This window comes from Dermacentor variabilis, chromosome 6, assembly GCF_050947875.1.
Source record: "Dermacentor variabilis isolate Ectoservices chromosome 6, ASM5094787v1, whole genome shotgun sequence".
NCBI classification, from domain to species: Eukaryota; Metazoa; Arthropoda; class Arachnida; order Ixodida; family Ixodidae; genus Dermacentor; species Dermacentor variabilis.
The window spans coordinates 169,304,842-169,328,923 of record NC_134573.1 but is presented as its reverse complement, the minus strand read 5'-3'; the positions used below and the strand labels follow the sequence as shown (position 1 = coordinate 169,328,923).

The window sequence follows — 24,082 nt, the reverse complement described above, 5'->3', positions numbered from 1 at the left end:
TATGGCCACACATGTGCAGGTCATAAATACCAGGTTCTCTAGTTGAGTGCCATCTGTACGGTATAACCGAGCTCAGATTGTTCCACCTTGACTGATCAAATAAGGCACCACTGTAGGTTAAATGAGGCGTACAACTCCTGTGGGGGCAGTAGAGTATCTGCCTCGCGTGTAAGAGGACCGTGTTCGAACCCCGGTGCCGTGCAATTCTCCACCGGAAAAAAAAAACTAGAAAAAAACCGTGTGTTGAGAAAATTGCACAAACAGGCCTGGAGTGCGGCCTGATCCCGGTGACCAGAACTGGTGACGCACTCTCTCACCAGAGCAGGATTGGCCACCCTGGTGCAGTACAGTCGCCGACCGTTTATTTGGACCTCACGGGGACTGGGGAAATGTCCGAATAAACAAGTGTCCGAAAAAGCAGATTAAGAAAAAAAAAAAATGACATCCTTTATTTCCACGCGCTTATTCGGGTTCGGCAGTAGGCTTGAAGAAATCGTGAATGTGCCGTTGCACGCTGTTCCGTTTACGCGCAGTCAGATAAGCCTGAATCTCGGAGAGGCTCGTACGGTCACTATAGGTGGCTGAAAGCACAGTCACTGTTTGTGCACGCTCCGCATGTGACGGCAGCGTAGCACATTGTGTGTCATCTTCCGACTCGGAGTCATTGTCCGGCGGTACAGCAGAAACCTGACGAATGATCTCGCCGTCCTTGAGTTCTGCGCATGTCAGTACTGCAGTGTCAGCACCTGTGAAACTGTCAAATGAGACTGTGTCCGACCCCACACTAGCCTCTGGCTATGGGTTCAGTCAGTGTTTGATAATTTGTACGGCAAGAGTAGAAAAAAAGAAAATGAATTCCAATGCAACCACTGCGCAGGTATCGGCAGAACATTTTCCGCGTCAGTAGGGAGCACATCGGAAGGCGACAAATCTTAGGCCTCCCGGCACCCGCTTGCCGGCATTCCCCAGCGAAGTCTGCGCGGGCACTGTCGGCGCCATTAGACACTTGACGCGATGTTTCCGTACGCCGCGTTGGGTCACCGAAACCTCGACACAGCACACAAAGCAACCACCACCGTGCCGACACCAGTCGCACAAACGAAAAACGTAGCCTGCTCGCAGCATCGTGTGCGAAGAAACAAATCAGCTGCTGGATTGTCTTGACATGGCTTACTAAGCTGAAACTGGAACTGCTGTAGTGTCACTCTATCGAACCAGGCAGAAACGATGATGATGAGCGGGGATTTCAGTAGCGCCACTTCGTGGGGCAGCAAGGAGGCTCTGTTCAAAACAAAAATGGCGTTCAGCAAGTCGAACTATGCTCCGGTCATAGTTGGTGCATGATGCTCTCGATCGAGTTGGCTCAAGGAGTGTCCGAAAAATCAGACGAGAGGTTGCAACGTGTCCGAACTTTCGGCAGTTGTTATACATTATGGTCTATGGGGGGAATTGCGGTGCCGCGAAGCTGACCGAATAATCGGGCATGTCCGAATTTTTGGAGTCCGGAAAATCGGTCGGCGACTGTACTTGGCCACAACCTCCTATATGAATACAACATTCAAACACCAGCCCTCAGTCCCCAGCAGCCGCGAAGCAACTGACCACGGCGGCGGTCAGATCTGTGACGCAGCAGAGGGTGCTAAGAATCCCTGGCTAAGGACAGGCTGCCATTGGAATCTGAACCTGGCAACGTTTACCATTAGAACGTTACCTAGTGAGGCCAGTCTAGCAGTGGTTATTGAAGGAATGAGAGGGTAGTAAATGGGATATAATAGGGCTCAGTGAGGTTAGGACAAAGGAAGCATACACAGTGCTAAAAAGCGGGCACGTACTGTGCTACTGGGGCTTAGCGGAGAGACGAGAACTAGGAGTCGGATTCCTGTTTAATAAGGATATAGCTGGTAACATACAGGAATTCTATAGCATTAACGAGAGGGTGGCAGGTCTTGTGAAACTTAATAAGAGGTACAAATTGAAGGTAGTACAGGTCTACGCCCCTACATCCAGTCATGATGACCAGGAAGTCGAAAGATTTTATGAAGACGTGGAATCGGCGATGAGTAAAGTCAAGACAAAATACACTATACTGATGGGCAACTTCAATGCCAGGGTAGTCAAGAAGCAGGCTGGAGACAAGTCAGTGGGGGAATATGGCATAGGCTCTAGGAATAGCAGGGGAGAGTTATTAGTAGAGTTTGCAGAACAGAATAATATGCGGATAATGAATACCTTTTTCCGCAAGCGAGTTAGCCAAAAGTGGACTTGGAGGAGCCCAAATGGGGAGACTAGAAACGAAATCGACTTCATACTCTGCGCTAACCCTGGCATCATACAAGATGTAGACTTGCTCAGCAAGGTGCGCTGCAGTGACCATAGGATGGTCAGAACTCGAATTAGCCTAGACTTGAGGAGGGAACGGAAGAAACTGGTACATAAGAAGCCAATCAATGAGTTAGCGGTAAGATGGAAAATAGAGGAATTCCAGGTCAAGCTACAGAACAGGTATTCAGCTTTAACTCAGGAAGAGGACCTTAGTGTTGAAGCAATGAACGACAATCTTCTGGGCATCATTAAGGAGTGTGCAATGGAAGTCGGTGGTAACTACGCTAGGCAGGATACCAGCAAACTATCGCAGGAGACGAAAGATCTGATCAAGAAACGCCAATGTATGAAGGCCTCTAACCCTACAGCTAGAATAGAACTGGCAGAACTTTCGAAGTTAATCAACAAGCGTAAGACAGCTGACATAAGGAACTATAATATGGATAGAATTTAACATGCTCTCAGGAACGGAGGAAGCCTAAAAGCAGTGAAGAAGAAACTAGGAATAGGCAAGAATCAGATGTATGCGTTAAGAGACAAAGCCGGCAATGTCGTTACTAATATGGATGAGATAGTTCAAGTGGCTGAGGAATTTTATAGAGATTTATACAGTACCAGTAGCACCCACGACGATAATGTGAGAGAGAATAGTCTAGAGGAACTTGACATCCCACAAGTAATGCCGGAAGAAGTAAAGAATGCCTTGGGAGCTATGCAAAGGGGGAAGGCAGCTGGGGAGGATCAGGTAACAGCAGATTTGTTGAAGGATGGTGGGAACATTGTCCTAGAAAGTCTGGCCACTCTATATACACAATGCCTCATGACCTCGATCGTACCGGAAACTTGGGAGAACGCTAACATAATCCTAATCCATAAGAAAGGGGACGCCAATGACTTGAAAAATAATAGACCGGTCAGCTTACTGTTCGTTTCCTACAAAATATTTACTAAGGTAATCGCAAATAGAATCGGGAACACCTTAGACTTCTGTCAACCAAAGGACCAGGCAGGATTCTGTAAAGGCTACTCAACAATAGACCATATTCACACTGTCAATTGGGTGATAGAGAAATGTGCGGAATATAACCAACCCTTATATATAGCTTTCATTGATTACGAAAAAACGTTTGATTCAGTCGAAACATCAGCAGTCATGCAGGCATTACGGAATCAGGGTGTAGATGAGCCATATGTAGAAATACTGGAAGATATCTGCAGTGGCTCCACAGCCACCGTAGTCCTCCATAAAGAAAGCAACAAAATCCCAATAAAGAAAGGCGTCAGGCAGGGAGGTACGATCTCTCCAATGCTATTCACAGCGTGTTTACAGCAGGTATTCAAAGACCTGGATTGGGAAAAATTGGGCATAAGAGTTAATGGAGAATACCTTAGTAACTTGTGATTCGCTGATGATCTTGCCTTCCTTAGTAACTCAGGGGACCAATTGCAATGCATGCTCACTGACCTGGAGAAGCAACGCAGGAGGGTGGGTCTAAAAATTAATCTGCAGAAAACTAACGTAATGTTTAACAGTCTCGGAAGAGAACAGCAGTTTATGATAGGTAGCGAGGCACTGAAAGTGGTAAGAGAATACATCTACTTAGGGCAGGTAGTGACCACGTATCCGGATCATGAGACTGAAATAACCACAAGAATAAGGATGGGCTGGGGTGCGTTTGGCAGGCATTCTCAAATCATCAACAGCAGGTTGCCACTATCCCTCAAGAGAAAAGTGTATAACAGCTGTGTCTTACCAGTACTCACGTGTGGGGCAGAAACATGGAGGCTTACGAAAAGGGTTCTGCTGAAATTGAGGACGACGCAACGAGCTATAGAAAGAAGAATGATGGGTGTAACGTTAAGGGATAAGAAAAGAGCAGATTGGGTTAGGGAACAAACGCGAGTTAATGACATCTTGGTTGAAATCAAGAAAAAGAAACGGGGGGGGGGGGGGGGGGCATGGGCTGGACATGTAATGAGGAGGGAAGATAACCGATGGTCATTAAGGGTTACCCCCTGGATTCCAAGGGAAGGGAAACGTAGCAGGGGGCGGCAGAAAGTTAGGTGGGCGGATGACATTAAGACGTATGCAGGGACAACATGGCTGCAATTAGTACATGACCGGGGTAGTTGGAGAAGTATGGGAGAGGCCTTCGCCCTGCAGAGGGCGTAACCAGGCTGATGATAATGAAAGGCAAATACAGTCAACGACTGATTTTTCGGAGCCTCTAGAGAACGTAAAAACGTCGAAAATTCAGGCAGTCCGAAAAAATGAATGCATGGAAAAAACGCACTTTTTAAATTTTTTTCTCGGATATAGAGGTAAAGGACGAAGTACCAGGTTTATGAAACCCTGCCAAGGCATCAGAGAAGTGGCTATAAAAAAACGTATTCATAAACTCTGTATGCAGCCGACTGCTGGTTTATTATGTACATGTGCATCGTCGGGCAGCCGGTTTTATTGCTGCAGTGGCTTGAACTTGTTGATTGTTGTTTTGATGGTGTTCCGGTTGCATGTGATCATATTCACCTCGATCTGAGCTAGGGTCATGTCAGCACTGTACACCGATACGTCAACAGCGCTCGCGTCAACTCGGCGCTTGTACGCGGCGCAGGCATTAGCTCCTCATTTTCAACATCGGAGTCTTCTCGATCCCCCACAACCTGACTCCTTGCTCCATGCTGAACTCCTTGCTCACGTCAGCCTGCGATGGGCCGCTCACGACTAGCTTAATAATGGCGGCTTTCTTCTCCATCGTTAACCGATGGTACTGCTTTCCGCGCTTCGATCCCATCGGCGATGACGACGAAGACGGAGTGGGGGCCATCGAAGGCGGAGTGGGGGCCATTGAAGGCAAGCGAAATCCTCAAGTTGCGAACAGTGGAGTTCGCAGACGAGCGTCGAAGCACCTAGGCCCAGCGCCGCAGAGCACACTTGACACAACAGCGCAACCACACACCGCACTAGCCAAAACCATCTTAAACGTGGCCTACGCAAACAAATGAAATGGCACCGCTCCGGAAACTCCGCCGGAGGCGGAAGTGGAAGTGCAGCGATGAACAGAGCCAGCGTGGCCAGACCAAGTCGATGTGTGACGGCTAGATTTGGCTAGTTGTGGTTCAAAGCTGTGATATGCTTCGGCTGCAAGTCGATTTCCTGTGCAAGGAGCCAAAGAACCTTCGTCGCGTCAAAAAGTCCGGAAAATTGGACGGTGGCGGGTTCGAGCGTCCAAAACTTGAGATGTCCTGATACATTGATTCTATGGGGCTCGTGGCGGTGCCGCGAAGGCATCCGAAATATCAGGCATGTCCGAAAATTTGGGCCTCCGAAAATTCAGTCGACTGTATTAGAGAGTTTTGGGGCCCCAAAGAAATAGCGTCGAAGCCATGGTGCATGGGCGAGACGCAAACTGCGTTCGGGTTTTGCGTTGGGAGCGCCATTTCACCGACTTAGTGGGAGCCCAAATAGAGGCCCCAAAAGCTTAGCGTCAGCAAACATGGCGGCACCCATCAAAGCGATGCCTCTAACCTAGCACCAAACTTGGTTTGATTCTTGGTAATGCGTGAAGTTCGCAAGCTAGAAGTGACTACGGTTGTCACTTTCTATCAACTAGTGTGTGCTATGAAGATGGATTCATTAGACGCCGCTGATTGCAAATTCGATTGTGGATATTATGGCTCATAGGCCTAACACGGCTAAGCTTGGCTGGTGAAGGCACATAAAGTTGGTTTGTTAAAAAGTATATGCAACTAATTGTTTGCTGCTTGTGGAATAACCTCTAAATTGTAATTAAACGCGAATACAAGCAAGTCGAAATTACCATTCCTATCATAAAATGGTACATTTTATTTAATTATTTCTAATAGCTTTTCTTTGATGCCGTAGTGGCGCTGTCAGCACAAGACACTATCTGCAGACACAAAGCCCTATTCTAAAGCTCTTAACTCCTGCGTGCTCCAACGCTAACACCCGCAAAGCTCTTTGGGGCCCCAAACTATTGGGGCCCCAAACTATTGGGGCCCCAAACTATTGGGGCCCCTATTCTAAAACTCTCTATTAAGTCAAGCTAAAGTGATAGATTAGTGCTTGAGAATCTCTAAGGCGTCAATATTATAGCGAACAGAGTCTTAACAATAAAGAAATTGAGGTAAATGCAAGACATGATTAGAGACTCCCCCGGCACATTCAAGTACATGCCTGATGACAAAAGCACTCCTCAGTTAAATTCTGTCGCTAGTACTCAAACGTGTTGCAAAAAACATACTTGTATTATAAGACAAAATAAAATGCTACGTGTCCAGTTCTATTTCACTTTTAGAAGAAAGAACTCATTGAAATTACCCTTGACAACAATGCGGGCGGCCTAAAGGTTTCATTTTTGCTTGACTCCGTGCTGCTGCCCATGCTTTTGTGTTTCAGTAGTTTCGTTATCGCATAGTGCCGTGCTGGTTTTGCTGGCTCACGTAACTCATAACTGCAAGTAACAGAGAATTCAACTTCCATGTGCTGTCGCGAGATGCCCAGACGGTCTATGCCACTTGACCAAAAACAGCTGCAGCGGCGAATCAACTGCTCTGTCTTTCAAGAGGCTTCTTCTGTCTTGGCTCGATACCGCCGTTTGTCAGGCGCCATTTTACTCGCCAACGGCAGCAAAGGGTGGTGAAGGGGTATGCAATGTCACTGCTGCCCCGGTTAGATGGCGGGAGATCTGAATTTTGAAAAGGGTATTCGGACCCTTCAGATGCAATTTTCTCGTAAACTAAATCTTTTCTTGGCATGAAAGAAGGATTGCGAGGTTTGTGGAATGGTATTTTAACAGTCTGTTGTGCTTGTTGACTCTTCTTTGATGGTTCTTATGTTAGATGTGTATACTTTATTGATTGATTGAAGAAATTTTTTATCCCGCATTTACTGCACAATGAACACACTCACATAATAGGTGCATCCCTGTCTTCACTCATCAAAATTAGGATGTTTTCTCTCCTCATAATAATCTTGGCCCCATCTTTGGTCCTGTGCCGTCAAATGAATAAACGGCCGTGCTGTAGTTTCCCAGCGTGCGCTATTTCTGAACATTTCTAAATTATGCCATATTGCTGAATTTGTCATATGGTCAGCTCTGATTGGCCTGGAGTGCTGCTATGGTATCTCTGATTGGTTCAAAAATGCCACAACGGCAGCCTGACAATATGGTGTGATTATACAATTTCCAGGATAGCACCCCTGGTTAGAGCCTTCTCTCCATGGAGAAATGAATACTCTTTGCTGCAATGCCAGTGCTACAGCCAACCAAAACGAAGCCTAGACAATTGCACAGCTAGAAGCAAGTGAACCTGTGAGCTATGTGTTATCTCTACTCACGTTTTGTTTGAGGCGACCATACTATAAATGCCTTCAAGGGAGTGCGAGATGGAGGTGCCCCGTGTCTAGTCGCCTTTCCGGTGAGAGCAGCGACCAGTTTTCCACCATTATCTTACCCCTCCATGTTCTAAATGCTGCCAAAGGCGGCCGAGACGCCTTGTACCTAGCTGGGTTCACGGCCGACTGTGCACATGCAATTCCGTAACTAAGAGGCCAGAACTGTTTAGAAATAGCTCTATATTGAGTTACCCATCACAATCAGCTAAAGGCATCTATCATGGACAAATCAGGGACCTCTTTAGGCACGTAGGGCCCTTGGGGCTGTACTTGTCAGCGATAAGGTAGCCTCGCCGCCTGTGGGATTATCTGACTGAGCTATGTCGAATGCTCGGTTGCCATAGTCGGAAGTTTGAATCCTGCTATAAAAGGTTTCCATTTTTTTTTAACGATGGTGAGCTTGAAATTCACCTCCTCCAATGCACAACTTCTACAGGCTTGGAGTGATGCCTGTCACCGTCAAAAGATGCCAAGAGCGAGTGGGGTTATACTAATCCAGGTACAACCAAATTAGGAGAGCTGACTAAGCTTCAACAAGACACTCCCTCACCATGGTGCAGTATTCGGCCACCCCCTCCCACATGGCTCACTCCCCGCAGGGGCGTCTGCGTAAGCAGGCGTTTGGTGTGTTGCGACACCACGTACCCGAGCACACGAGGGTTGGACCCTCCCGCGTGTAGCCGTGCGCGGCTTAGCCGTGTCCGGGGAAAGGGGGATCCTGGAGGTTGAGCCGATGCCGGGTGTTAGGACCTTTAAGGCCCCCCGGCGGAGGCAACACACCTCTTTGGCCTCTGCTTCACGTAGACGGCACCCCCGGACTGACCCACCCGGGGGAAATCGGTAGTTGCCTTTTCCTGTCTCTCGCTCTCCTTCCAACCTTCGTCTTTCTCTCACTTTCCATCTTTCCTGTCTTCTCCTAACTTCCTCTCACTTCCAATTTTCCAGGCAGCAAGGGTTAACCTTGTGTGAATAACCAACCTAGGTTATCTCATATTTAGTTATAGTGATAACGTACAGCTGGCGTTTGCAGGACCTGTTCTTACAGTCCCTGTAGCGTCCCCTTGTAGGACTCCCCGGTGGGTGGCTGGCGTTATTGCCGAAAATTCAATCCCTTTATGGCAACCTCTTTCCCTCCGCTTCCTGATCGCCCTCAGAAAAGAGGGCGCACCGATGATGTATTCCAGTTTTTTGGTCGGCAAAAAGAATCCTTCCCTCGTTTTCACGTGATCCACTCTGAAAAACCAGCTAAACCAGTGCGAACTATCTCACCATTCCTTTGTTTCTAAGACATTGACTGAAGTCTTTGGTCCAGGTTATAAGGCGTCGAGGATGGCAAGCGGTGATCTCCTCTTGGAGCTCCGCGATCAGAAACAATATGAGAAATTGACAAAACTAGTGTCGTTTGGGGAAACCCAAGTAATTGCAACCCCGCACCGTACGATGAACACCAGCCGCGGTGTTGTCTCGGACGATGACTTGCTGGAGCTCACTGAGGATGAACTCTTGGAGGGCTTCAGTGACCAGAATGTTATCAATGTTAAAAGAATTAAGATCAGGCGTGACAGCAAAGAAATCAAGACCAAACACCTTATACTCACATTCGGCTCAAGTATTCTGCCCAAGTCTGTAGAGGCCGGGTACATCAAGCTCCGTGTTAGGCCATATGTGCCAAATCCTCTTAGATGCTTTAAGTGCCAAAGGTTCGGCCACAGTTCGCAAAGCTGCCGAGGCCGTCAAACCTGTGCGAAGTGCAGTGCCCACGAACATACTTCTGAAGCTTGTGAGAACACTCTCCATTGTGCAAACTGTGAAGGGGAGCACGCCGCATACTCGCGGTCGTGCCAGTCTTGGAAAAAAGAGAAAGAAATTGTGACAATCAAAGTCAAAGAAAACATATCTTTCAAGGAGGCACGCAGGCGGGTATCTTACCTGCCCAAAAACACATTTGCCGATGTGGCGCGTCAGGGGGCAGCGCCACAACGGTCTCCGGCGGCTGTCCGACCCACACCCAGTGAGGCGGCAGCGACGCCATCCGCCCCCCCGGCGGATGCAGCTAGTGCTGCTACGCCAACCCAGCAGACGGGGCCATCTACCTCTGGGCAGGTGACCTCGAAGGCCTCGTCCAACATGCCGAGGCCTTCACGCCAAACAAAGCGCTCGGAAGAGCGCCCGTCCAGCACCTCGCAAGAGGCGATGGACACAACCACCAGCCACACGGCGCCACCAGCGCCTAAGGAGCGGCGAGGCCCTCTCGATCGCTCCAAAAGAGATAAAACTCCCGTCACGGCGCCTTCAAAGCGCCTGTGAACTAATCCGTTTCTTAAACACACAGCACCAAACTTATTTAATAAAATGGAAACACAAATACTACAGTGGAATGTACGAGGACTTCTACATAACCTCGACGACATTAGAGAAATAATACACAAACATAATCCGAAGCTGCTGTGTGTTCAAGAGACACACCTCAAACCTACCAATAGAAATTTTCTTCGAAACTACACCATCTTCCGCAAAGACCGTGAGGAGGCTAATGCCTCCGGCGGTGTAGCAATAATAGCCGACAGGGCGGTAGCTTGCCGACCCGTCGCCCTTAACACGCCCCTTGAGGCAGTGTCTGTTCAGGCCATTCTTTTTAATAATATAGTAACAGTGTGTTCCATTTATATACCTCCGAACCAGCGTCTCGAAAAAACAGACTTTTATAAGCTCATTGACCAGCTCCCCGAGCCCTATATACTCGTGGGAGATTTTAACGCTCATAACACAATGTGGGGAGACTCGCGATGCGACGCGAGAGGTCGACTCATTGAAAATTTCCTTTTAACCACCAGTGCGTGTCTCTTTAATAAGAAAGAAGCAACGTATTATAATATTCATCATAACTCGTACTCATCAATAGACCTGGCGATCGGATCCGCTTCCATCTTTCCTGACTTAGAATGGCATGTAATTAAAAACCCATTCGGAAGTGATCACTTCCCAGTAACGCTTAACTTCGTAAACAAACATGACTTGCATTCACACTTCCCTCGCTGGAAACTGGCCTCTGCTGACTGGGAATGTTTTAGAGAATCCACCCACATATCACGGGATTTTATAGATAATTTTACTATAGATCATGCTGTTTCATACTTCACCGCTTTTATCATTGACGCCGCTGAAAAGTTCATTCCTCAAACAAGAGGCACTTCATCCAAAAGACGGGTCCCTTGGTGGAATGACGATTGTAGAGAGGCGAGGAAGCGACAAAATAAAGCTTGGAGCAAACTACGCGAAAGTCCTACAGCAGAAAATCTAATAGAATTTAAACAGGTTAAATCGCAGGGAAGAAGGACGCGACGACTGGCAAAGAGGGCAAGCTGGCAGAGGTTTCTATCGGGTATAAATTCATATACTCAAGAATCTAAAGTATGGGATGGGCTGAAAAGGCTTAAGGGGCAAGAAATTTATCCGTTGCCCCTAGTAAACAGCGAAGCAAACCGCTTGGAAGACCAAGCTGACGCCCTTGGCGAACACTTCCAATATGTTTCCAGTTCTAAACATTACTCCAAGGCGTTCCTAAAACACAAACAAGTAGCAGAACACAAGGCTATCGACCGCAAATGCAGACATAACGAACCCTTCAACGCGCCTTTTAACATCGCCGAGTTAAGAGCCTCCCTGACTGCATGTCAGAGCTCCGCACCTGGACCGGACAGGATCATGTACGACATGATTAAACACCTTCCCAGTGGTACTCAAATTACTCTGCTAGCACTTTTTAACGCAGTATGGGCTGCAGGATACCTCCCTACCGCATGGAAAGAAGCGTTGGTCGTTCCGATTCTTAAACAGGGCAAAGACCCCACATTAGTAACAAGTTATCGCCCAATTGCCCTCACAAGTTGTATATGCAAACTTTTTGAAAAAATGATAAACCGTCGACTTTTACACTTCCTTGAATTAAATAAATTTCTTGATCCGTATCAGTGTGGTTATAGAGAAGGACGATCTACAACCGACCATCTAGTGCACATGGAAGCAAACATTCGCGACGCCTTCGTGCATAAACAGTCCTTCTTATCCGTGTTTCTCGACATGGAAAAGGCGTACGATACAACTTGGCGCTATGGCATCCTTCGTGACCTATCGACGCTGGGGATCCGCGGCACTATGTTAAACATTATAGAAAGCTACCTGCAAAACCGTACATTCCGAGTGAAAATAGGTAATGCGCTGTCGCGTGTATTCATACAGGAAACTGGGGTACCCCAGGGAGGCGTACTGAGCTGCACGCTCTTTGTAGTTAAAATGAACACACTTCGTAAAACATTACCCTTATTTATTTTTTATTCCGTCTACGTAGACGACATACAAGTAGGTTTCAAATCTTGCAACCTAACAGTCTGTGAGAGGCAGGTACAACAGTGCTTAAACAAAGTCTCCAAGTGGGCAGACGAAAACGGGTTCAAAGTGAACCCCAACAAAAGCTCTTGCGTTCTTTTCACCAGGAAAAAAGGGCTTGCTGCAGATCCCACTGTTGAAATGTATGGGCAACGTATACCCGTAAACAAGGAACACAAATTCCTAGGCGTTATACTTGACTCCAGGCTTACATTCATCCCACACATAAAATATATTAAAGCAAAATGTCTTAAAACAATAAACTTACTTAAAATCCTATCCCATACAACATGGGGTAGCGACAGAAAGTGTTTATTGAATCTTTATAGGAGCCTAGTTCGATCACGACTGGACTATGGTGCCGTGGTTTATCACTCCGCCGCACCAAGCGCGCTAAAGATGTTAGACCCTGTTCATCATCTGGGTATCCGCCTCGCCACTGGCGCATTTAGAACAAGCCCCGTCGAAAGTCTATATGCAGAGTCAGACGAGTGGTCACTACATTTTCAGAGAACATACATCAGCTTCACCTACCTTCTTAAAGTGCGCTCTAACGAGGAACATCCGTGTTTCACGACAGTAAACGACTTAACATGCGAAACACTTTTCCGTAACAGACCCTTTATGAGACTTCCTTTATCGCTACGTGTAAGAGAACTTAGTGAAGAAATGGATGTCCCAATACTCGAACATCGCCTAATGGCTTCTGCTAATCTATTACCGCCCTGGGAGTGGCAGGTGATAGAATATGACACATCCTTTGTAGAGGTCTCGAAGCACACTCCTGAGCTTGAAATTGCCATGCATTTCCGAGAGCTTCAATCGAAGTACTCCTGCTACGAATTTTACACAGATGCGTCCAAATCCCATGCTGGCGTATCCTACGCTGCTGTTGGTCACTCTCTATCTGAATCTGACGTGTTGAATCCCCTAACAAGTATCTTCACTGCAGAAGCCTACGCAGTGTTGTCTGCAGTAAAACATATAAAGACACTGAAACTTGACAAAGCCATCATATTCACAGACTCGTTAAGTCTTGTAAAAGCACTCATTTCGTTACAAAAGCATACAAATCCTGTCTTTAATGAACTCTACACACACTTATGTAACATCTACTCATCACACAGACATGTAGTAATATGCTGGGTTCCAGGCCATAGAGGAATCGAGGGAAATGTGCTTGCTGATGAGATGGCCAAATCAATGGCATCGCAGGGTACTCGTTCTGCTGCAGTCCCTGCCACAGACATGAAGCCTTTCCTCAGAAACAAACTACGAAGCCACTGGCAACGCTTGTGGGACGCAGAAACGAGTAATAAGCTTCACGTAATTAAGCCTAAGTTAGGTTTCTGGCACCCAACAACGAAAACACGAAGAACAGACGTCCTGTTCACTAGACTAAGAATAGGACACACGTTCGGCAGTCATAACTTTCTCCTCACCGGTAACGAGCCTCCAACATGTGGTAGATGCGGCGACAAGCTTTCGGTCCTCCACGTCTTCCTGGAGTGCCGGGAAGCCGAAAGAGACAGGAAGAAACATTTTCCTTTTGCATACAGCCATCATGTCCCCCTGCATCCGGCCATGTTTCTTGGTGTAGAACCGCTTTTCAAGACCAAAGCAGTCCTCGCTTACTTGAAAGATGTTGTGCTACACGTGACAAGCCCCATTATTCCGTAGTGCATCCTCTTTCCAGAGGATACATCTACGATAGTGTTCTTTGCATAGCACATGCCTCTAGGTCCTTGGCTTTCAAAGGCTCTGGTGAGGCAGATGTGCTCTAGACATTTTAGCACCTCACGTATTTTATATATTGCATCATTTTTTCTCAGTGCCTTCCAATGTTCATAGTACACTTCAATAGTCACTCCCATAATTTTATTACTCGTACATTTTATGGAATTTGGATCATCTCTTTTAGGCCCCTTTACAGCCACGGCACATTAAGATCACAGAACCCATCTATCCAGTACGAACTGATTAACAATAGCATGGCGCTCTTTGGCCACACCTGGCCCTTGCGCCATTAAACATCAAACATCATCATCATCATCACATGGCTCACTCAATTACCCAATGGCCCTCAGTCCCCAGCAGCTATGGAGCACCTGACCAAGGCGGCGGTCAGACCTGTAACGCAGCAGAGGGTGCTAAGAATTTCTGGATCCGGACAGGCCGCCAATGCAAACTGACCCTTGCAATGTTTAACACCCGAACCCTCTCGAGTGAGGCTAGCTTAGCAGGACTCTTTGAGGAATTATCAGACATTCTTTGGGATATAATCGGCCTTAGTGAGATTAGAAGAACTGATGAGGCTATAAATTGCTGAATAACAGACATGTCCTCTGCTATAGAGGTCTTCTAGGTAAGAAGCATGCGGGGTAGGATTCCTAATCCATAAGGACATAGCGGGCAACATTGACAAATTCTACAGCATTAATGAGAGGCTAGCTGTAGTCGTAATCAAACTTAACAAGAGGTATAGATTAAAGGTAGTACAAGCCTATGCTCCAACATCCAGTCACGATGATGAGGAAGTAGATCAGTTTTATGAAGATGTTGAATTAGCGATGAGAAAAGTGCAAACTCAGTATACTGTAGTAATGGGCAACTTCAATGCAAAAGAGGGGAAAAAGCAGGCGGATGACCAGGCAGTTGGAAACTATGGTGTCGATTCTAGAAACGCTAGTGGAGAGATGTTAGTAGAATTCACAGAAAGGAATAAGCTGAGAATAATTTTTTTCAAGAAGCATAGCAACAGAAAGTATCTGAAACAGAAAGCAACAGAAAGTGGCTTTTCCAAGTGGACTTGGAAAAGCCGTAATGGTGAAACAAGAAATCAAATTGACTTCATACTTTCTGCTGATCCCAGCATAGCGCAGGATGTAGAAGTGATAGGTAGGATAAAGTGCAGTGATCGTAGGTTAGTGAGGTCCAGGATTCACCTTAATTTGAACAGAGAAAGAGTAAAATTGCTCAAGAAAAAATAGGTCAACTTAGAGGCAGTAAGGGTAAAAGCAGACAAACTTAGGCTGGTACTTGCTGCAAACAAATATGCAGCCTTAGAACAGAGAGATGATGATGATGACATAGAGGTAATGAATGAAACCGTAACGAGGCTGGCTTCAGAGGCAGCAATTGAATTTAGAGGCAAGGCACCAAGGCAACCAGTAGGCAAGCTCTCCCAAGTAACAAAGGACCTAATAAAGAAACGACAAAAAATGAAAGTGTCCAACTCAAGAGATAAGATAGAATTCGCGGAACTGTCAAAACTGATCAACAAGGCGAAAATAAGCGATATTCGAAACTATAACGTGAGAAAGACTAAAGAAGATGTAAAACATGGATGCAGCCTGAAAGCAGTGAGAAAGAAACTTTGGCATAGGACAAATCAAGATGTATGCACTAAAAGATAAGCAGGGTAATATCATCAGCAATCTCGAAGATATAGTAAAAGCAGCGGAAGAATTCTATACTGACCTGTACAGCACCCCGAGGAGTCAGGATACCTCAATTGGAAACCGTAATGAACAGGATACAGAAACTCCTATAACTAGCGATGAGGTCAGAATGGCCTTGCAAGACATGAAAGGAGGAAGAGTGGCGGGAGGAGATGGAATAACAGTTGATTTAATCAAAGATGGAGGAGACATAATGCTTGGAAAACTGGCGGCTCTTTATACGAAGTGTCTATCGACTGCAAAGGTCCCAGAAAACTAGAAGAATCCAAACATTATACTAATCCACAAAAACAGAGACATTAAAGAATTGAAAAATTATAGGCCCATTAGCTAACTCTCAGTATTATATGAAATATTTACCAAAATAATCTCCAATAGAATAAGGGCAACACTGGACTTTAGTCAACCAAGGGAACAGGTTGGCTTCAGGAAGGGATACTCTACAATGGATCACATTCATGTCATTAATCAGGTTATTGAGAAATCGGCAGAGTACAGTAAGCCTCTCTATATGGCTTTCATAGACTACGAAAAGGCATATGATTCAGTAGAGATACCAGCAGTCATAGAGGCATTACGTAGTCAAGGAGTACAGAACGCTTACGTAAATACCTTGGAAAATATCTATAGAGGTTCTACAGCTACCTTAATTCTACACAAGAAAAGCAGGAAGATACCTATAAAGAAAGAAATCAGACAAGGACACACAATCTCTGCAGTGCTATTCACTGCGTGCTTGGAAGAAATATTCAAGCTATTAAACTGGGAAGGTTTGGGAGTAAGGATCGACGGTGACTACCTCAGCAACATTCGATTTGCCGATGACATTGTTCTATTCAGCAACACTGCAGACGAGTTACAACAAATGAATGAGGACCTTAACAGAGAGAGTGTAAGAGTGGGGCTGGAGATTAATATGCAGAAGACAAAGATAACGATGAATAGCCAGGCAAGGGAACAAGAGTTCAAGATCGCCAGTCAGCCTCTGTAGTCTGTGAAGGAGTGCATTTACCTAGGTCAATTAATCACAGGGAACCCTGATCGTGAGAAGGAAATTCGTAGAATAATAAAAATCACATACGGCAGACATTGTCAGCTCCTGACAGGAAGCTTACCATTGTCATTGAAAAGGAAGGTGTACAATCAGTGCATTTTATCAGTGCTGACATATGGGGCAGAGGCTTGGAGACTGACAAAGAAGCCTGAGAACAAGTTAAGGACCTCGCAAAGAGTGATGGAATGAAGATTGCTAGGCACAACGTTAAGACACAGAAAAAGAGCGGTTTGGATCAGAGAGCAAACAGGTATAGCCAATATTCTTATTGACATCAAGAGAAAAAAAAATGGAGCTGGGCAGGTCATGTAATGCGCAGGTTAGATAACCGTTGGACCATTAGGGTTACAGAACGGGCACCAAGAGAAGGGAAACGCAATCGAGGGCGACAGAAGACTAGGTGGAAAGATGAAATTAGGAAATTCGTGGGTGCTAGTTGGAATCGGTTGGTGCATGACAATGGTAATTGGAGATCGCAGGGAGAGGCCTTCGTCCTGCAGTGGACATAAAACAGGCTGCTCCTGCTGCTGCTGCTGCTGCTGATGATGATTTAAACAGTCCATGTTGACTTAGTATTTTCCTTTAGTGTCCCTTTAATTTAGTTATAAGCAAATGTTTACATGTTTATATGGCTGTTAAAGCTACAGTGAAACCTTGTTAAAACTAAGTTGGCGGAGCTCGGGAAAAGTGTCCTAAACGTTAGTACTGCTTAACTGAAATAGCATAAGATTGCCCACTTACCATTCAGAAACGGAACTGAGAGAGAGTGCAATCAAAGGGCAAAAACATGCAGTATTTATTCACTTCGCGCGACAAAAGTCTTATTTTCGTTTGATGTCGAGGCAGCCTAGCAGCGATGACAGCGACCTCAAACTTACTGAAGCTGTGAGCCAGCTTTTCAGCCTGCTCCTTCTTGGCAAATACTTGCACGACAGATTCCTCGTTGGCGTTGCGTATGCCCTATGCATGGGCGCGGTAGCGCTGCAGAAATCGCTAGGCACCTTTTTCATCGCGATGATTGCATTCATGAGGCTGATGTAATGCACAGCTTCTGCCACTTTCGGGCCTGAATCGCCCGTTCTGTCACTTTCCGTGCCGTCCTAATCACTGTCATTAGGCGATACTTCAGCAACAGCAGAGGCGACGATGGCGAAAAGTAACCGACTTCTTTTCGCGGACGCAGCAGCGCTGCCGAGCAAGTTCTTCGCATTCCAAATGCCACACACCATAGTAAGTGGTAGATCCCTGACGCATGCCTGCGCCGACTTCTTCGTGCAATGTTCGATAGCACGAACGATGTCCGATTTTTCTTCTATGTTGAGCACCCGGTGTTTTTATCCGAGCTATGGCATGACGAGAGTCCTGGCTTCCACGATGCCACAATGGTCTTCCACGATGCCAAACGATGTTAATGTTGATGTGGCTTCACGTGCAAATGCACAAAGTGCTCGGAGGCCGTTGTTCTGATTTCTTAGGCTTGTTATTCTGCCGGGCCACCTGACGGGGACAATGCACCGCCGTGATTGCGTGACGAAAAGTGGAAACACAACGTGTTAACCGATACGTACACAGTAAGCTAGTACGGTTTCTGCGGATACAAAACGCATTATGTTCAATGGCCGCTGGGTTGGGGATTTGACTTTACTACTTTTAAATTGAAACTACTGTTTAAGTGGGTACGGTTTAACAAGGTTTTACTGCACTATCCTTACTTCGTATAGCTATCTAGTAGCCTTTTGGGCGAAACTGCAACTTTTCTTTTTTTATAACTGTTGCAATTTTCACTACTTGAACGAATTATGAATGCAACCATTGTTCCTTGCATAATGTTTGAGTGTTCTCTGTGGAACACCCACCGTGGTAGCATAGTGGCTTTGCTGTTGTGCTGCTAAGCAGGTTCCTTTTAAAAAGAGTTCTTTTAAAAGGGGGCTGAAATAAAGTTTGTGCAAAAGGCAGAGACAGAAACACTTGTGGCACTATGAATGGTTGGGTAGGTTAAGGGTTCGTTTCATAAAACACTGGCACAGCAAGAATAGTTCGACAAAATGAAGCATGCTGCGTGGTTTTGTACACTTTCAAAAGGGAGAATTAGTGAAGAATGAGATAGATCCCAAATGGCTGAGGTGTACTCCAATTTTTTAACGAACCACTGTTGTGTAAAGAGTTAATTTTAGGAAGGAAGAGCTAAAATTATGGTGTAAGTTTCCTAGCATGCGGCTATCGTATGATTAGTTGCACAGTCAGCAAGCGCATGCCAAGAGTACTTATGTGAAGGTTGAGATACTTGTAGGAAGTAAAGGAACACTGTTAAAGTATGTATGCATGGCCGGGCTAGAATGAAATATGTGCGTAGCCTTACATTTAGTTCAGTTAAGTTGCGTGTGCCAATTGGAACTCCGGTCAGTTACTATCTGGTTAAGGTTGCCTCGGGGCTTTTGGGTACTGAAAGGACTACTAATTTTACGGTCAAGAACAGAGTCGTCTGCAAACAGCATTATTGATTAAGAAAGAACACAGTTGAAAAGATTGTTAGTGTAGATTAAAAATTGAAATTTATATGTTGCTTTTGAATATGTATGACACATGCTCATTCTACTACTACTTATATTAGAGATTTAATCAAAAAGTTTAAGGTTCTCTCTACTCAGACCTGTGTAATTTTACAATTTGCACGCCGCCACTTAGCAAGAATGTTAGTTTGTGTATGCACTATGTTTATACCTGCAGAGGAAGATAAAAAGCCGCCCCAGCTTCGCTGCTGAGCTGATTTAGTGGAGCATGATGGTGTGTCAACTTCACTGTATACATTGTAGTTTAGCCACCAAGCAGACTGATTTACTGGTGTTTAAGAAAACAATGGTGTGCACTGGGTGGATTGTGTGAACAAAACACTCCCTATAATGTGCCCATCGTGCACCTCATGCCTGGTCATTGGCATGCCATGCACTTCCTTGAACCGGCAGTGCACACAGTCAAGTTGCGTGCGATTTATCATAGAAATGTGGGTAGGGAACCTGACTGTTAATAACAGCGTCAATACTATACTGCTCTTTCTGTGGGGAGAACTCCGGTTGCAGATGGTTTTAAACGTAATGGTATTTCTCATTCCATGCTAAACTATTAAACTGCTGAGAATTCTTTTGGTCATGCTGATTCTTGTGTGTTAACGATACTTGTATTTTTTCTTCTTGAAGGTGGATGTTGAGAAGCGTGCCAACGCACAGGAGTTGCTGGAGCACTCATTCTTGCAGAAGGCAGCTTCACTCTCAACCATAGTGCCTTTAATACGAGCCGCCAAGAAAGTGCTCAACAAGGCTTGATTCTAAACAGGGCACTTTTGCCATTGGACCTATGGTCAATGCATTGGAACACCAACATCTCCAGACTGGTTAACATGACAACCACAATCCCATGGATGTCATGGTCCGAGGCCATTTTATAATTGCGAAGCACCAATCTGTTTTAGTTATGTATCGTAAGAGTGTGATGTGTTTAGTGTGTTCATCCGTGATTCCAACATCCAGTGAGACATGCAAGATTTCCAAGAGAGGTCTGTGCTTCTCATCTCAAATGTGTGGGACTTCCTTCTCTTCAATTCCTTTTTTGATCCTCATTCAGCTAAGATTTTACGGTTGTAACTGCAGTGTTAACCACTGCCAAGCCAAACATTTGCTCATTGAGAGAGGCTTGATAACTTTGATGTCAACATTTCATGCTTTTTTTTTATTGTTGATTTGTTTCACTTATTTGTCAATGTTGATTAAAGCTGTACTACTTAATGCAAGCGGAGCTATTGTTTTGAGTTTGACAGTGCTGAGGAGTGTGTGGCAGTTGATGCATTCTTGAAGTGCTTGCCAATCCTGGTGATGTCCTCTGTGCAAGGATTAATGTTAACGCCCATCCTTTTCCAGGGCTTTATGGTGTGTTGAAGGTCTGCTGTCTCAGTGAGAAAGCTTTGAAACTTCTGTGTCTCTCTTCTGATGTTTTTAATCAAGGATGAGCAGAATTACTTATTTGGTAGTGCTTGATGTCCGCACAAGGCATGTTTTTTTATCTTTAAGAGAAATTCCAAGCTCGGGAATGTCTGCTGCCACTGAGTGCATTCCTTTCAGCTGTAGTAGCATCTTCTACAATGCGTGTTCAGATTTTCCATGTGCCTAATGACCAAAAATGTGTAACTCTTTCTCTAGCCATCACCCTTCCTAAGTAGCAGTGCTTGAAAGTAGGGCAAACCTGTGCTATAACCTCGCTGTGTAAGTTTTGTCTTAACACTTCATCACGGTGCCTCCAATTCTGCCAAGCTTTACAAGGTTACTGTGATCGTTCAAGAGCTGAGTATCAGCTGTGCACTGTTAATAATATTCAATGTGTATTCATTTCAGAGCATGCAACAGTTGGCAATCATTTCTCAGGCTCGCATACATCAGCCAGACACATTGAAGCCTTTCTTGCACGCTATTTGCTCATTCTGCCAGTTATGCTGCGTCTATGTGAGAACACTGTCACTCCTGAAGGATAGTAGCAATAATGTTTGTTGTACTGAACTCTTGTATGTTTACATCTGTTTGTGCACATTTGGATTAGAATGAAATACCAGTTGGTGTGCAGTGGGCATGCAACCTGGTGCACAGTGCACTGTGTCTGCCCATATTAGGGAGCACACTTTCAGCTTGGCCAGCTTACATTGTCTTGCCATATGTAATGTCAAGCTGGTGTCTGGCACTTTATTTTGCCATTTTTAATGCGGTCAGCTCATTGAAGACTTACTGCAAGCATTCAGTATAATGTTTTAGCTTATGTTTGATCATTCGAAAAGGAATTTGTCGTGGTGAACTCATCCACCTTGATGGTGACATATCGCACAGTGGAGCAGTCTTTTTTATGTATTTTTCAATTCCTATCTGTTGATCTTCAACTGTTGTTTCTTGGAGGCCATCTTTGAAAGAAAAAAGGTCACACTCTAGTCAAACTCGCTGGCGTGCAGTGAGCACTTGCGTAATATTCTTTGCCGTTTCTATGCAATTATAAGTATTTTGATGAGAGAAATATTTTGTAACATCTGATTGTGTATTTTTGATACCTTGTAAAAAAAATAAAAATTTTCTTTTATCCTAGTCTCAGCATGACTTCCTTGTTAGCCTGTTCTGAACATTTATCACTGAGCGGGGAGGCCAAGAAAAAAATCATGCATATTGAAATTTAACAAGTTAGTGTGTAAGTAAGAGTAGTGGGCTTTAGTACAATGCTGGGCTTGAGCTTTCTTGCCGATAGAATGCTGGTGCCATTAGGAGGAGGCAGTATGCCTTGGTTTACATTCTAGAATCTCTGCCTGCATACTGCTGCACATGTCTGTAACATAGGAAGGCGTTCTCTACCTTGTAATTTTAAAGAACCTCTTTGCCTGCCCTCCCAGGTTTAGCATGGCTGCTGTCTGCTGCTGGTTTGGTTGGCATTTTGGCAGATATATGCAATATTATATAGGAAGATACGTGCACTGGATGCAAGTACCAGCAAACAGGCTTGTATAACCCCTATAGAAAACTGATGAGATGCGAAGAAACTAGACAGAGAGCTACTCTTTGCTCCAGCTTCTTTTTCTTTTGCAGTGCCTGCCTGTGCACATTTATTCGCCTTTTTCTACATACTTCTGTGCCCCACTAGCGTTGTCTAACTCGAGCTTGTACGATTTCTGCTTGGTCACTTTGCATGCAAGATCGCTTCAACAGAGTGGAACACTCTAAATATAAGGCGCACCAGGTTGCACGAACTGAACCCTTCGCTTCAACCTCCACCCGAGCTTCACCGACATGAGGCATCGCTTCTATTGGCGGCGAGGAGATAATAAATCTTGGGCGAACTGAAAGCACAGAATCGTTTACAGACGCTATCTCTTTACCGAATACGTACAGTGAACGCCACTGCGCGCGGTCCCCGCGATGGAGTCTCCCGAACCCTCCTCCTTGCGTGAAAGGTAGGTAAACGCTGAGAGCAAACTATGTGAAGTACGTTCTTGTAGTGTTTGTATAGCTAAATGGAGCGTAATAGAATGAAGCCTCAATGCAGCGGTCGCACAGATTCGCAGCGACCGACTGCGCGTCTGCATGCTTGTCCGCGCACTGTTTCGCTTTCGCCGCGTGCGCGTTTTCGCACCGTGTCATGGGCTTTAGGCCGCAGAATATGTGCATTTGACAGTATACGAGCAACCATTGTTGCGTGGGCGCTATCAGAGCTGTTCAAAAATAATTTCATTGTAGAGACTTCGAAGCCTACGGGGACTGTGAGGTGCCGTCGCGACGATTCAATCTTTTCTTTCTCTTCTAAATCCTTGGACGTTTCAATATTATTTCTCTAGTTGCGTCGCACTGTATGTTTATCGGTGTTCTCAGCGTGCGATTTCGCGCTGCTGCTTTTTTGTAATCCAGTGCATTAGTTCGTGACACAAACATGACCATATGCCATGCTTTTTTTATGTGCTTCTTACCGCTCCCTTTCCACTCCAGTGAACTTGCCACTATCTATAGCATCGACAAGTTCATAGACCAAACCGTCATGACATTAGTCGGGCAGTGGACTCGAGCGAGCGTCTCAATGCGCGTTTTCCGAACATCGCAGACCCGGCGCCGTAGCAGAAATCTTCCTCGCGTCTGTGCTTGCGGCATACCCGAGTTGTAGCGGACGACTGTTTGTCGGTTTTATGTTTCGCGAGCCAAGCCTCACGCAGCTTGTCCTGCGGCTATGTGTGAATAAGGCTGACACCGGGCTCCGTTGCGTACGTCCGGCACTGTGGCACCGAGCAGTAGTCTACCATGTTGCGCGCCTTCAAAGGCAGCCACTACCTATTGTAGTGCTTTCAAGCGTTGTAAAGGAGACACTCGAAGCGGGGAAATCTAGCCAATAAATGAGGACCGCAGCGTACGAGGGAATTTAAACTCTCGTTTTCAGCTCGCTTCGGCGCTCCCGAAGCAGCCGACGCGGCCGCTATGTCCACGTGATCCCTAATAGGACGTCACGCCGACGGTGGCGCCAGCTTTTCCAGTGGTGGAGCTCGAGGCCAATACCAGCTGTGGTTGGGAGTGGCTTTCACGAAGGTGTACACTACTTTGACTGGAATGACCGACAGTGCTGTGTGCGACGTCTGCGGCGGTGAAGAAAACATTGAACATTTGTTGTGCCACTGTGATTGATTTCAGTCGGAAAGACAAACATCTATCGCATTGTGGCGGCTGGACAATCGGCCGTTGTTTGTGCAGGTGCTACTTGAAGACCAACCCCATCGCTTGTCGGCCCACAAGGCTGTAAAGGCACTTTTGTCTTTCTTGAGGGCGACTGGCCTATGTGAACGCCTTTGACTCGCTCAGGCCCTCCGCATGTGTGCGTGAGCTCACCGCAGCCTTTGTTCCCCCCTCTTCTACCTCTATCTCATCTTTCTATTCCCTCATT

The 24,082-nt window shown here is 45.8% G+C and overlaps 1 protein-coding gene across 3 annotated transcripts in view; it reads left to right on the top strand.

Annotated features, from left to right (window-relative positions):
* Pak3 (p21 (RAC1) activated kinase 3) overlaps positions 1-21,751 on the top strand; it is a 39,969-nt gene extending 18,218 nt beyond the window's left edge. For all 3 annotated transcript variants that reach the window (XM_075696690.1, XM_075696689.1, XM_075696688.1), the window contains exon 9: positions 19,837-21,751. In XM_075696690.1, coding sequence (XP_075552805.1) covers positions 19,837-19,962 — 126 coding nt within the window. In that variant the 3' untranslated portion in view covers positions 19,963-21,751. The remainder of the gene's footprint in view (positions 1-19,836) is intronic.
* The last annotated feature ends 2,331 nt before the right edge of the window (positions 21,752-24,082 follow it).